Raw genomic sequence first — 11880 nt, forward strand, 5'->3', positions numbered from 1 at the left:
TGTCAATACATCGTCGAAAGGTACAAAAATATTTGTATAACTTCAACATTTAAATTAGACAATTTTTTTTTCTTTGAAGTAAAGAAGCACTTAGAGTGATTAAAACCATAAAATTACACCAGAGGATATGTGCTGAATTCTTCCGTCTGAAATTCCTCTCCCTGTCATTTTAGAGAGAGTTTAATCGCTTTAAAATGAATAAATTAAACATTTGTATTTCTCATTTACTACTTTATAATTTCAAGTTCTAAAAACAAAACTATGCTAAGTGATTGATAAATAAGCTTTGTCCCCAAAATTCTAGATTGAAAAATAGCATTGGTTTCTCTCCAAGATTTTTCTTTTAAGAAAACCTGAAAATGACCGCGGAATTTTTTTTTTTAAATAATGAAAACTAAGGAATCGGAGGTTCAGCTTACCATTCCTAGAATACTCAGGGGGGGAGCATTGGATGATCCAAATGATGTTTTCCATAAGGCCTTGACAAATGCCAGAACATTAGGCACCAGTAATGCACAAGCTAAGACAAGGTAAGTGAAAGGCTTATTTGCAAAAGGTGATTGAGTGTTTGAAGTGCTGATCAATAAGAGAAGGCTGGTCTGCAAAAAATAAAAGTGTATGTTTCTCAATACTGACATCACTCACTTCAATATGGCAAAAAAGTACAAAATGGTTGCTCTTATTTCACAAGATACTACCACAGTAGGTACAGCATCAAAAATGATGAGCTCCCTTTATAAGGAGGCTAATCAGTGAAAGATAATGGAACAATTTCCGGCATCTTCTATGCTGGGACTCCAAGCCTGGAGACAACAAAGGCTTCCACTTCTCCTCTTAGCTGACCTTTATCTCAAGTTCATCACAGCATCAGGTTGCTGGGTAGAAGGGACCCTAGTGATGAGGAAATTCCTAGTCTGGAAATCTCTCCACTCAGTCCTGCATGATTCACTGTCATAAGCCAGGTTTGGATTGGATGCCAATTGCTGGGGACCAGACTGAGACCTGGCAAATTTGGGTTCTGCTCAAATTCTGAGTTTGCTCTGTACTGCAGGACAACTTACATCAGGAGTGCACTGCAGGCACCAAGGAATGTTGGAGCCTTTATGTCTTCATAGCTTACTTAATTGGAGAGGGTATATAGCTCAGCCTAGCCTTGCCTTCAACTAACATCTGCACACTCATTCTCTAACAGAGGTTACTGAATAACAATCAATAGCAAGAATAGCAACCAATTGTTACTCTCCCAAGCTAGCTCAGGAGCATTGAAAGCCATTGACACAACTGTACTATGTTTTCTTCCTCATGAGCATTTGAGATTGGCACCAAAATGGGAATGAACCTAGAGACCATACCGAGCACAAAGATTTTACCCCTGGGCCTTATTGGCTAGTGGGCTGGAGATCTGTTTACTTTTCCTTAGGTGCCAGTTAATAGCAGGCTCAGTTAGTAGCACTTTTGCCTCTGACTCAGAATGTTGTGCATTCAATTCCCACTCCAGAGACTTGAGTACAAAATCTAGATTGATACTCCAATGCTGTACTGAGGGAGTGCTGCACTGATGGAGGTGCTGATTTTCAGATGAGATTTCAGGACAAGATGTTTGCTCTCCCAAGGTGGATGTAAATAATCCCATAGTACTATGTTATAGATAGGTGGTAAGGGGTGTGGGTAGTTCCCACTGTTCACCTCCCAACTGACCACAGTCGTGTTTTGTTTAAAATGATGAGCTAGCTCCTGACTGTCTTTGGATCAAAGAAATAGATAAATAACAGGCTTTCTTGTCAGTTAAAACCAGACAATTAACAACTTATTGAACAATATTCATTCCCAAAATGTTTGCAAGACCACTCATGCACACATTCACTCTCACATGCACTCTCAAGAGAAGATTGATAAAAGGTAAAGGGTAAGAGTTCAAGGTGTGGTCAGTGCTGGTGGTTTATGGTAAACCTGTTGAATCTTCTAAATAGGACAGTTTCTTATAAAGGTGCAGGCCTGATGTTTGTAGTCTTGACCTTGCTGAGGTGTTGTAGATTTCTGGTGGTTAAGATTTTAGACTGGTGGTGGCAGTCACATTCAGTTCTCAGCTGCACCAAGTTAAATGGTAGAATTAGCAGCAGAGATTTTTCTTGTTTAGGCTGGATCTTTCCACAGCCCCTGGTTAGGCTGTCTTCTGTGAGGTTGCTGTGATCTCTCTCTCTCTCTGTCTCTTTCTCTCACTCCTAAGGATTACCTTTTAAGGTCACAGTTCATCATATTAGCATTTCTGTTATTCAACACATGGCCTTTTTCTCTGGTGTGACCACACAATGGACCTGGATGTAGAATCCATTGTTATCTATTGATTTCTAGTTGAGTATCATTCTGTTAAGATGTGGCTATTTCACACCTCATTGTCTCAGAAGAAAACAATTCAATTCAGGAATGTCGCTTGATGATTTCAGGATGGGTGTAGTCAACACCTTTTGTCCTTTTGAGACAGCAAAGCGGTGTTTGAATACACTGGCCATGTCATTTGAGCTTCAGTGGCTATCTCTTTCAGCACAGTGTCCACTTTTTTTTAAAAGAAAAGTCACTTTCAAAGAGTCTACATTGAACAAAGTTAGGATAAAAGTAGAAATATGTTATGTCTTTGTTGGGCATGACTACTATTACAAGAAGAGAAGAATATTTCTACCCATTGTCCTTGCCAATCTTTATCCTTCAACCAACATCATGGTGAAAGGATTATGTGGTTATTATCATTTTGCTGTTTTTGGGACCTGGCTGTGCACAAATGGGCTTCTATATTTCTTACATTACAACAGCAACTACACTTCAAGGTACTCCAGTGGTTGTGAAGCACTTTGCAGTTAATTGAAGTCCTGAAAGACATTTTATAAATATAAGTTATTTTTCTTTTTTTGAGATTTCCTGTTATCTAAGTCAAAGCATGTATATTTTATATGATGCTCAATTTCAATGAGATCCCATTATATTATGACTACATTAGTTATTCCTTGAGAATATCATATACAATTATGCAAGGAAGATCTTGAAAATCATAAAGTTCATAAAGGGGGGGTTGGGGTTTGATTGTAAGTATGTGAGGACCAGAATTTAATCAGTTAATGAACGGCACCTGCTGTTAGTCAGATTTGCCCTCACCCATTTAATTTCCATGTGCTTTTGCGTGACAAGTTGTTGTTAGTGGGAGATGGAAACGGTGCAATGCCCTTTCCAGGCAACCTGGGAACTATGCAAACAGGGCAAGCAACTGTGTATCTCCTTCACCAATTAGATTAAAGAATTGTTAATGTACAGCATGGAGGCTGAACCAGGAAGTGTAAGTTCGAATAATGAATGCAATGTCAAATCTGGTATAGAAAACAAAAGAGAGGGAAAGAAAGAATGAATAAAGAGACAGCAAGAAAAGTTAATTAAAATTTAAAGTAAATCTGATATTTTAAATCTCCAACAATAATTTAAAACTGAAGGAAAGAGACTCCACACTTGTAAAAGTTAATTTGCAGTGACAGAGAAGTTATTTGGCAATCATTAAGATTTTCCATGCCATTAAAATGGGTACTAACTTTCTGTGGGAGTTTAATTTGCATCTTCAATATCAGTGCAGAAATGTTATGCCATTTAATGCATTTCAATGGGGAGTCAGATGACGAGATTCCATTTTCAAGCAGCTTATGGCACAGCAGTGCATCTTAGATGACAACTTCTGGATTTTCACGTTTAACTGTGCATCTGAACTGCTCACCCGAAGCTTCTGTCTGATTTGCGCATAAATAATGGTGGGCTGGATTGGAAGTGCCATTTATTTCATTTTTACTTGTGTACTTCAAAAAGCACTTCATTGGCTGTAAAGTGCTTTGGGACACCCTGGGGTTCGATAAGGTGCTATATAAATACAAGATCTTTTTCATATTATCATCCACAGATCTGTAGCAAAAAATGCACCATAATACTGTTGTTTAACAAACTTAGTCAACGGTTTGCAACATTAAATAAAAAACTAAGCAATTCAAAGGTTACTTTTATTTCCAGTACTGTTTTTTCAAGCATTTACTGACCTTGCTGAGAAAGATAAATCCCAGCACACAAACTCCAAAGATAAAGCAGACTATATACTGCAGGAACCGCACAAATATCCCAGTGACTTCTTCTTCATCATTTACTGTTTTAAGCAGAAAGGGATCCCATGTTTTCCTGAAACTAAATTTAAAAAATATATATGTCATATTGCCCCTGCTGTACATTGGTCTTTGAAGATTAGTCACTGTAATTTTAAGGTTTGGTAATTTTTGTTTTCGGTAAAATTGCCTAATATTTTTACATAACATTTCATATATATGAAATTATGATGACTATTAATAGCTGAAGCACAGGAGACATTAAGATGAACAGTGCAAATCAGAATGTCTTTACAGTAGAGCATCTATTACATTCTTGAACAACAGTATTTAACTTAACAAAATTCATTGCAATTAATTTAATTTCAAAAGAAAACCAATCATCACATAACCAAATATTAGGGTCTTTTGTAACTTTGCTATTGTAAAGGGATTTCTTTCATATTGTTTGGCAGTTTTTCTATTCCTTAGTATTTTTACATACAGACATTTCCCCTTCACACAATGCATCCAAAACTTTCAACTCCACCTGGTAGCAAAATGTATTGTTTCAAATAGACAGACATGGTGCTCTAAAATCTACAATTACTTTTTAATTTACCAAACCAGCTATAAAACCTGATATTTACTATCAAATATTTAGTGGCCAAATGCCAAATCACATTTCAAATATTTTACAGAATTATTTATATGCCTATCTGTGTATCATTTTTGGAAATAATAAATTAATATCACAGTAGTGAAATTAAAAATGATTTACCTGTTTCTGTACATTCTTTTCGCCTCATTGATATCCTGATCTTTACTCTCCATTTTGTTTCAACAGTTAGCTGAGAAATGTTATCTATATGGGTATTCAGCTCGAGTAAGCTAAACACACTGAATGACTATATATTTCAATTTTTCCTTATAGGTGTGGTGTTCATTTTACATATTCAGCCACACCTATTTTATCAGCTATGCCAAAGATAGTTTTTTTGAAGTGAACCAATTTACATAACCAGCTACAGCTACAGAGAAAAGATTTCTTACCATTTCCTTAATTATTAGAATGTTTTACTTATTCGAATATTTAATGGTTGTTTGCAATAATTATAAATACACACTCAATGCCAGTGGGGGGCACTAAGTAACCTGACTAAGATTAGAAGTATATCTTCACTGAAATTGCACAGATTTCTTTGGTAACAGTTTCAACAAGTAGTCACCCAGTTCACCATTTGATGTCTATCATTAATCTGAAATCCAGAGCTTGAGTTTTCGGAATGTTTGTTTGTTGAATTCACTTGCCTTGGCTGAGTGGGTTTCGTGAAGCTTTAGCCAGGTTGCTACACAATGCCTTTTTACTTGTTTCTTTGTATAAATTAAGTAGCTGATGTGTGACACCATTTTTCACAGTTGTTGGCCCAGCCACTATAACAAATTCATAGCACTGACCTGTTTGTTAACCTCTAGATCCAAACAGTGGACAAAATAAATAAAGGGCAACTGAAGAATTGATTCTACAAGTTAGAAAGATCAGATATCTCACTCATAACAATGTTACCAAAATCTCTTTCATGATTGAAATAAATACTGTTTTTCACAGTTCTCCATTGCATACTGCATTGCGACCACAAGTTTAGAATTACAATGAAAAATAATGGGCTGGATGTTGCAGGGCTCCTGACATCAGGCTCTGTGGCAGGGCGGCTGGGCTGGACGATCATTCCGGCAGCGGCCCTCCTGGTGTCGGGCCCCCCACCCCGCCCCTCCCAGCCGCTGGGCGACGGTACCTGGATTAACATATGGTAATTAATTAAATGCATACATTTAAATACACTTAACTGCGATCTAAAGGTCGGGCCGCAATCTTCAGAGTGGCGGCGAACACTCCTGTGCCTTCACTTCCCCATCTGGGGAAAGCAGGCGCCGCATGGGTGGGGAAGGGGGGAGCGTGAGATTTTTAGTTCTGGGGGTAGTGGGGGGTGGAGAATGGGAAATGGGGTCAAACTTTATGATTAGTGTAGGGGATGGTGGAAAGGGGAGAAGTGTGAACTTTCTTCAGTTTGAGGGGGGAAGGTCATATTTGAAAGGTGAGTGTTTGGGGAGGAAAGGGCAGATACTTAATTTTATTGTTATTGTGGGGGTGGGAAAGGGACGATAGAATTTTGATTTGAACAGTGGGGTAGGTGTTTCCCTTTAAAAATTTAAATTCACCAGCAGGGCTGACTGCCCTTTAAAAATTGTGCCAGTACCTGCACACAGGCAGCTGATGCCATTGCCAGCATCGGAGAGCTCGCCCCTCCGTGTGATTTGGGGTGGGGGTGGGTGGTGGCGGGCCGACCGGGTATTTAAATGAGCCACAGTATGGGAGATCGCGGCGGCATGGCAGGAGCAGCTCATGTGTGCGGGCCGCTGTCTTTCTCGTCGGCCGCCGCTCTCGGCAGCAGGTACTTAAAATCCAGCCCAATGTTTGCATTTTGTTTTAACCCTCTTGTTAAATTCAGGAGGAGCCATAAGAGCATGTAGAGGATGTCAAAGCAGCTCACACTCTTTAAATGACTTTAATCTGTCTTTGCTTGATTAACTTGCTAAAAATCCTTGAAGCATAGGTGTAGGTTACGCAACATGAGCTGTTACACCCAACTAGCGACAGGAAATATTTCATTCTGCAATTAAATGATGCTTATACAGTATAAATGTTTATTCTAAAGTTGGTTCATTTATTCTGTTCCTGATTTTAGGACAAAATACAAACAATTAGGACAAAAGCACAAGTCTGTATTCCCCCAACATGTGAGGCTGTCTTGAATTATTTCAAAAGGTTTTATTTGTTTCATACATTTTTAATCTTCTTTGCAGGTTCCCTCTATAACACTTTGAGGAAGGGAGGAAGCAAGGGACCTCCTCCAAAGCTTGTGCCAAGATAATTGTGACTAGAAGGTACAGAGGAGTGCCTGAAACATAAGAACAGGAGTAGGCCAATTCAGCCCCTCGAGCCTGTTTTGCCATTCAGTGAGATCATTGCTGATCCTTACCTCACCTCCATTAACCCCACTTTGATCCATATCGCTTGATACCCTTGTGTTACGACCAGTTGAGAAAGGGGTCTGGGGTTCCCAATCAGCCTTTGCCTGGTTTGACCGTAACAGGGTTTAATTTTTAATAACACTGTATTTTTAGCTCCCCCTCAGTGAATCCTTGTTCATTGCTCTCCAATTGTAAGGCAAAGAAATCAACCAGACAGATTTTCTTAGATTTAAACAAGAAAGATGTGAGTTTATTAACCTTAAAACTCCAATTCGGTTAAAACTACTATGAATACATGACACTACCATGCTAACATACATATGTGATAAACACACATGCAGGTAGAGACAGAAAAGGAGTAAGAATAAAGGGGAAACGTTTGAAGCAATACTGGGGTTCATTTAGCTCTGTCTCCACAGATGTTGCCAGACTTGCTGAGTTTTTCCAGCACTTTCGATTTTTATTTCAGATTTCCAGCATCCGCAGTATTTTGCTTTGATTATAGAATTGGAATTGAGCGTGAAATAAAAACATAAGAAATAGAAGCAGAGTAGACCATACAAACCTTCAAGCCTGCTCTGCCATTCAATAAGACAATGGCTGATCTTCTGCCTCAACTCCAGTATCCCATAATCCTGGCTTTCCTGAGAGACCAAGGGCTGAATTTTCTGGCGGGCAAAGAGAACGGGGCGCTGACCACATGTCGCGGAGCCGCCGCAATCTTCTGTGCGGCGGCTCATTATAATAGCTGGGGCGGGCTGCCCCGTTCCCCCTCCCCCTCCCACTGATCACATGGAGGGGGTGGGCTGTCCATCCCCAGAAATGGCATCAGCTGCCTGTGTGCAGATGCTGACGCCATTTTTAATGGGCTTTGAGCCCTACCTGGAAATGTAAATATTTAAAACTATGGTAAATAAAAAGACATTTCTTCTGCCCCTCTCCCAACCCCCCAATAACAACTTAATTAATTATTTGCCCTCTCCCCCCAAAACACTTACCTTGTCCACCTGACCTTCCACCACCTCCCACCCCCAAAACTGAATAAGCTTTAAACTATAACCATTCCCACCATCCCCTACACCAAAAATGTAACTTTGACCCCATTTCCACACCCCCACAGCACTGAGAAACTTACCTCGTCCCCCCTCCCCACTAGTGTGGTGTCTCATTTCCCCAGATAGGGATTTGAAGGCATGGGAGTGCTGGCCACCAGACCGAAGATCGGAACGGGAACTCAGGCGACAATGTAAGTTTCATTAATGCATTCATTTTAATTTATTTAGACATGTAAATGGGGGTCCCATTGTCAAGCGGCAGGGGGCCATCATGAGGCCTAGCCGCCGCCAGTAATATTGGGCTAGGCCCTCCCGGCATCAAAGTGTGTGGCAGCCCTTTCCTGGAGGCATCTTCAGGCACCCACCAGCCACCCCCCACCCCCCCCCCCCATCGCCATGCCCCATGGACCCCAACGCCTGGGGGAGAACCAAATCCAGCCCCAAAATTCTATCCATCAGATGCCTTGAATAAACTCAACAATGAAGCACCCACAACCCTCCGGGTAGAGAATTCCAAAGATTCACAACCCTCTGAATGACCAAGACAAGATTGCATGCTCTCTAATGGAGCCTGAGCACACTGCTTAGGAGTGAAATAAGGTCAGTAATAAGTTTGTGGATGTTGGGCAGGGGCTGAGTAAAATTTCCCAATGTTTGGTTGAAGAACATTTTGGGTCATCCATGATTTGATTTCAGTCATGTAGTCTAACAAAAAAGAAAAGTGGAGAAGTAGAGTTGAGTGTGATCAACCGACTGCCCAAAAACAATGGAAGGGGAAATTCTCAATTATACCTTGTCAGAAATTGAGGAGTGTGTGCAGGAGCCCCACAATAAATAGCACAAAGGCAGATGCAACATCTGGCAACATCAAAAGAAAAATCAAAAATTAACAAATAAAGGGAGGGAACTGTAACCCTCCAGGACAGCCAGGTTGGTGGGGGGGAAAAATTCAAAAATGGGAAACACAACTCCAACTCACCTCCAACCCACCCATGACCAGTTTTAATGAAGGCAAATAAAAACAAGAAATGCTGGAAATACTCAGCAGTCTGGCAGCATCTGTGGAAAGAGAAGCAGAGTTAACGTTTCAGGTCAATTGGGAGTCAGGTGATAAACCTACTTATAAGAGGCGTGTTCCTAATTCAGATATTTTAATAAGGCTGTGTGTGTCCGATTTTAGTTGTCTTTTAAATTTAATGGTTCTGGGTCAGGTTTCCCACAGCTCGGGAAATCCAGAAGCTGATGGAAGGAGAGAACAGCCTGATTCAACAGGTAAGTGCCATTCCTGTACTGTTTGTGAGCCAGGAAAAGCAAAGGTCTTCCCCACAGTCCACCAAGCTAACCTGTTTCTGCACTACACGATCAAACACCAACACAATCAGAATGCACACTTCCGTGATAGGACCCCTCCCCCATGATAAGACACCTTTCCCCCAATCGGACCCGCTTGACATATCCACAGCACACTCCCAATCTCTCTGGCTCCAACCCAACTGTCCGACACTTGGCCAATCCATCACCCCCACCAACTCTCTGCCCCTCCCAATCTCTCAACAGATGTTATGCCCTACCATCAATCCATCCCTCCCCACTCTCTGGTTTTGGCCTGGTACCTCTCAATCTCGCTGTCACCCAAGAAATGGAGTCCAAAAATTTAAATCAGGTCCTGCTGGTAAATTTGGCAGGACATCCAGGAAACCTATATTTCTGATCTCCTGTTTGATACACTTCCCACCAGCATTGGGGAGGCATAAGACCCCTTGGGGAGGCCTGTTAACCCCTGGCCCACAAAGTAAATTCTCAGACTGAATAACTTAAGGGACCTAACTTGGCCTCTTCTAGTTACTCAGCTGACTGCTGCCAACTAAAATAGCTGCATGGTGCCAATGATAACATCAGGCCGAGTCTTTTGAATGTAGCTAAGGCCCCAATCTGCCTGTTTTGAGGTGAATTAAAAGGTAGAGGGACAAGAGTGCATTGAGAATGCAGTGCTACCACCACACCCACCATTTCAATAAACTGCCCATTCCGTTTGTGTTGGGCAGGTTGGGTTAAAACCCACTCCTATATTTCAGCATCAGTCTCAGAAAAGCTTCCGTGAGGGAAGGTTGGGCAACATAGTCAAGCTTGCTGCAACATGCACTTTCCAGAAGGAGTCATTGGTTAAGATTAAGAGTGAAAAATGAATCTCTTTTCCCTACACAGGCATAATGAGAAAAATGTTGTTGCAAAAAACAAGCCAGGAAACATCCTGTTTGAACAGTCTGTATGATACTACCTATTTGTGGCATTTTTTCCATTTCACACACCAGTTATTCTGAAACTTGTCAGAGACAGATTTCCAAACTGATGCAAATGTTTGAACTCCATTTCCCATTTGACACTCGTATTGAGAGGCTGGGCTGTCTGTTCGACAGGATAGCCTCTGGCACCAGACTGCAGAGAGGAGGGAATGAGGGAGAGATCATGGGTTAAGGTTACATCTGGGGTGGTGGTGGGGTGGATGGATTGGGGTCTGAGTGGAGAGATCAGGGGTGCTGCGGAGAGATTTGTCAGAGGTCGGACAAATCGATCAGGGACCAGAGAGATTGGGGTGGGTTTAGGGGTAGATCAAGGTTTCTGATCTCGAGGTGAGGCATCCAATCCTGGGGTGGGGGTTCCAATTGTGGGGAGGGGGCATTCCGATTGCAGGTGGAGTGGAAACTGGTTAGCTTGGTGGGCTGGGGAGAAGCACTCGTGCTCCTCCTGAGAAACGTGACACAACAGCACTGTGGGTGTAACCTACCCCACATGGACTGCAGCGGTTCAAGAAAATGGCTCAGCAGCACCTTCTCAAGGGCAATTAGGGATGGGCAATAAATGCTGTCCTAGCCAACGATACCCATATTCCATGAATGAATAAAAAAGGGTGATCACTGTGAGGTCATGGCAGCCAAGATCCTTCCCTTCCTTACTTACTGAGGCATAACACATTTGCCGCAATCATTGGCCTAGAAATTGAGTTGTGTAGTGTCCATTTAACAGGTATCATATGGCCTTCTAAGGTCCCAAAATGGATGCAGAAAGTGAAAGCCTTTGTGGGAAGTGGCCTGAATCAAGATATAATAAATTTCCATCAAATAAGGGGCCTAACACCTGTTGCAGGACCTCACTACCACAGTGATTTGCCTGAAGCCTGCTTTAAAATCAGTGCCAATCAAATTTGATTAATCTCAGTTTTTTATAAAAAAGCAGCACTTGATAATCATTGCGTTCCTCTGAAATCTTCTGACTTTTGTGGCTGTCAAAAGATTTGATGTATTTTGACAGTTATAGCTGTGCGTGGTGGTACTCCCAGTTGCCATCTGCAATTTTGCCTTCAGTGTCATCAAATGGCTTGTTCCAATTATAATGCTACTTAAAATAAAACTACAGGAAGATAATGCAAGAAAAATGTTGTTCTTTCACTTTTGGGAAACTGTATTCAAAGTTTGTCCTGACTGATCATAATCTCTTCAGTTTGCTGACTGTAAGGGCCTGAAGCAAAATGTGTCAGCCAGTTCCTGGTTCCTGGGCTAACTTTCTGGAATTGAGTAGGAGGAAAAAATAGTTTGATCCAGTCCGAATTTCAAATGAAATTTCAACTGGTCTCAACTGATTTTAAACTGGAGGCAACTGGATGGAACTGGGTTAACTGGCAAGTGGAACTA

General features: G+C 41.3%; 1 protein-coding gene across 1 annotated transcript in view; it reads right to left on the reverse strand.

Annotated features, from left to right (window-relative positions):
- LOC137376711 (chitin synthase chs-2-like) overlaps positions 1 to 1350 on the reverse strand; it is a 50525-nt gene extending 49175 nt beyond the window's left edge. The window contains exons 1-2 of the mRNA XM_068045686.1: positions 1288 to 1350; positions 420 to 599 (exon numbers count right to left, since the gene is read on the reverse strand). Of these exons, the coding sequence (XP_067901787.1) occupies positions 420 to 599; positions 1288 to 1350 (243 nt within the window). The remainder of the gene's footprint in view (positions 1 to 419; positions 600 to 1287) is intronic.
- Positions 1351 to 11880: the final 10530 nt, after the last annotated feature.

Source organism: Heterodontus francisci, chromosome 13 (genome assembly GCF_036365525.1).
Source record: "Heterodontus francisci isolate sHetFra1 chromosome 13, sHetFra1.hap1, whole genome shotgun sequence".
Lineage (NCBI taxonomy): Eukaryota > Metazoa > Chordata > Chondrichthyes > Heterodontiformes > Heterodontidae > Heterodontus > Heterodontus francisci.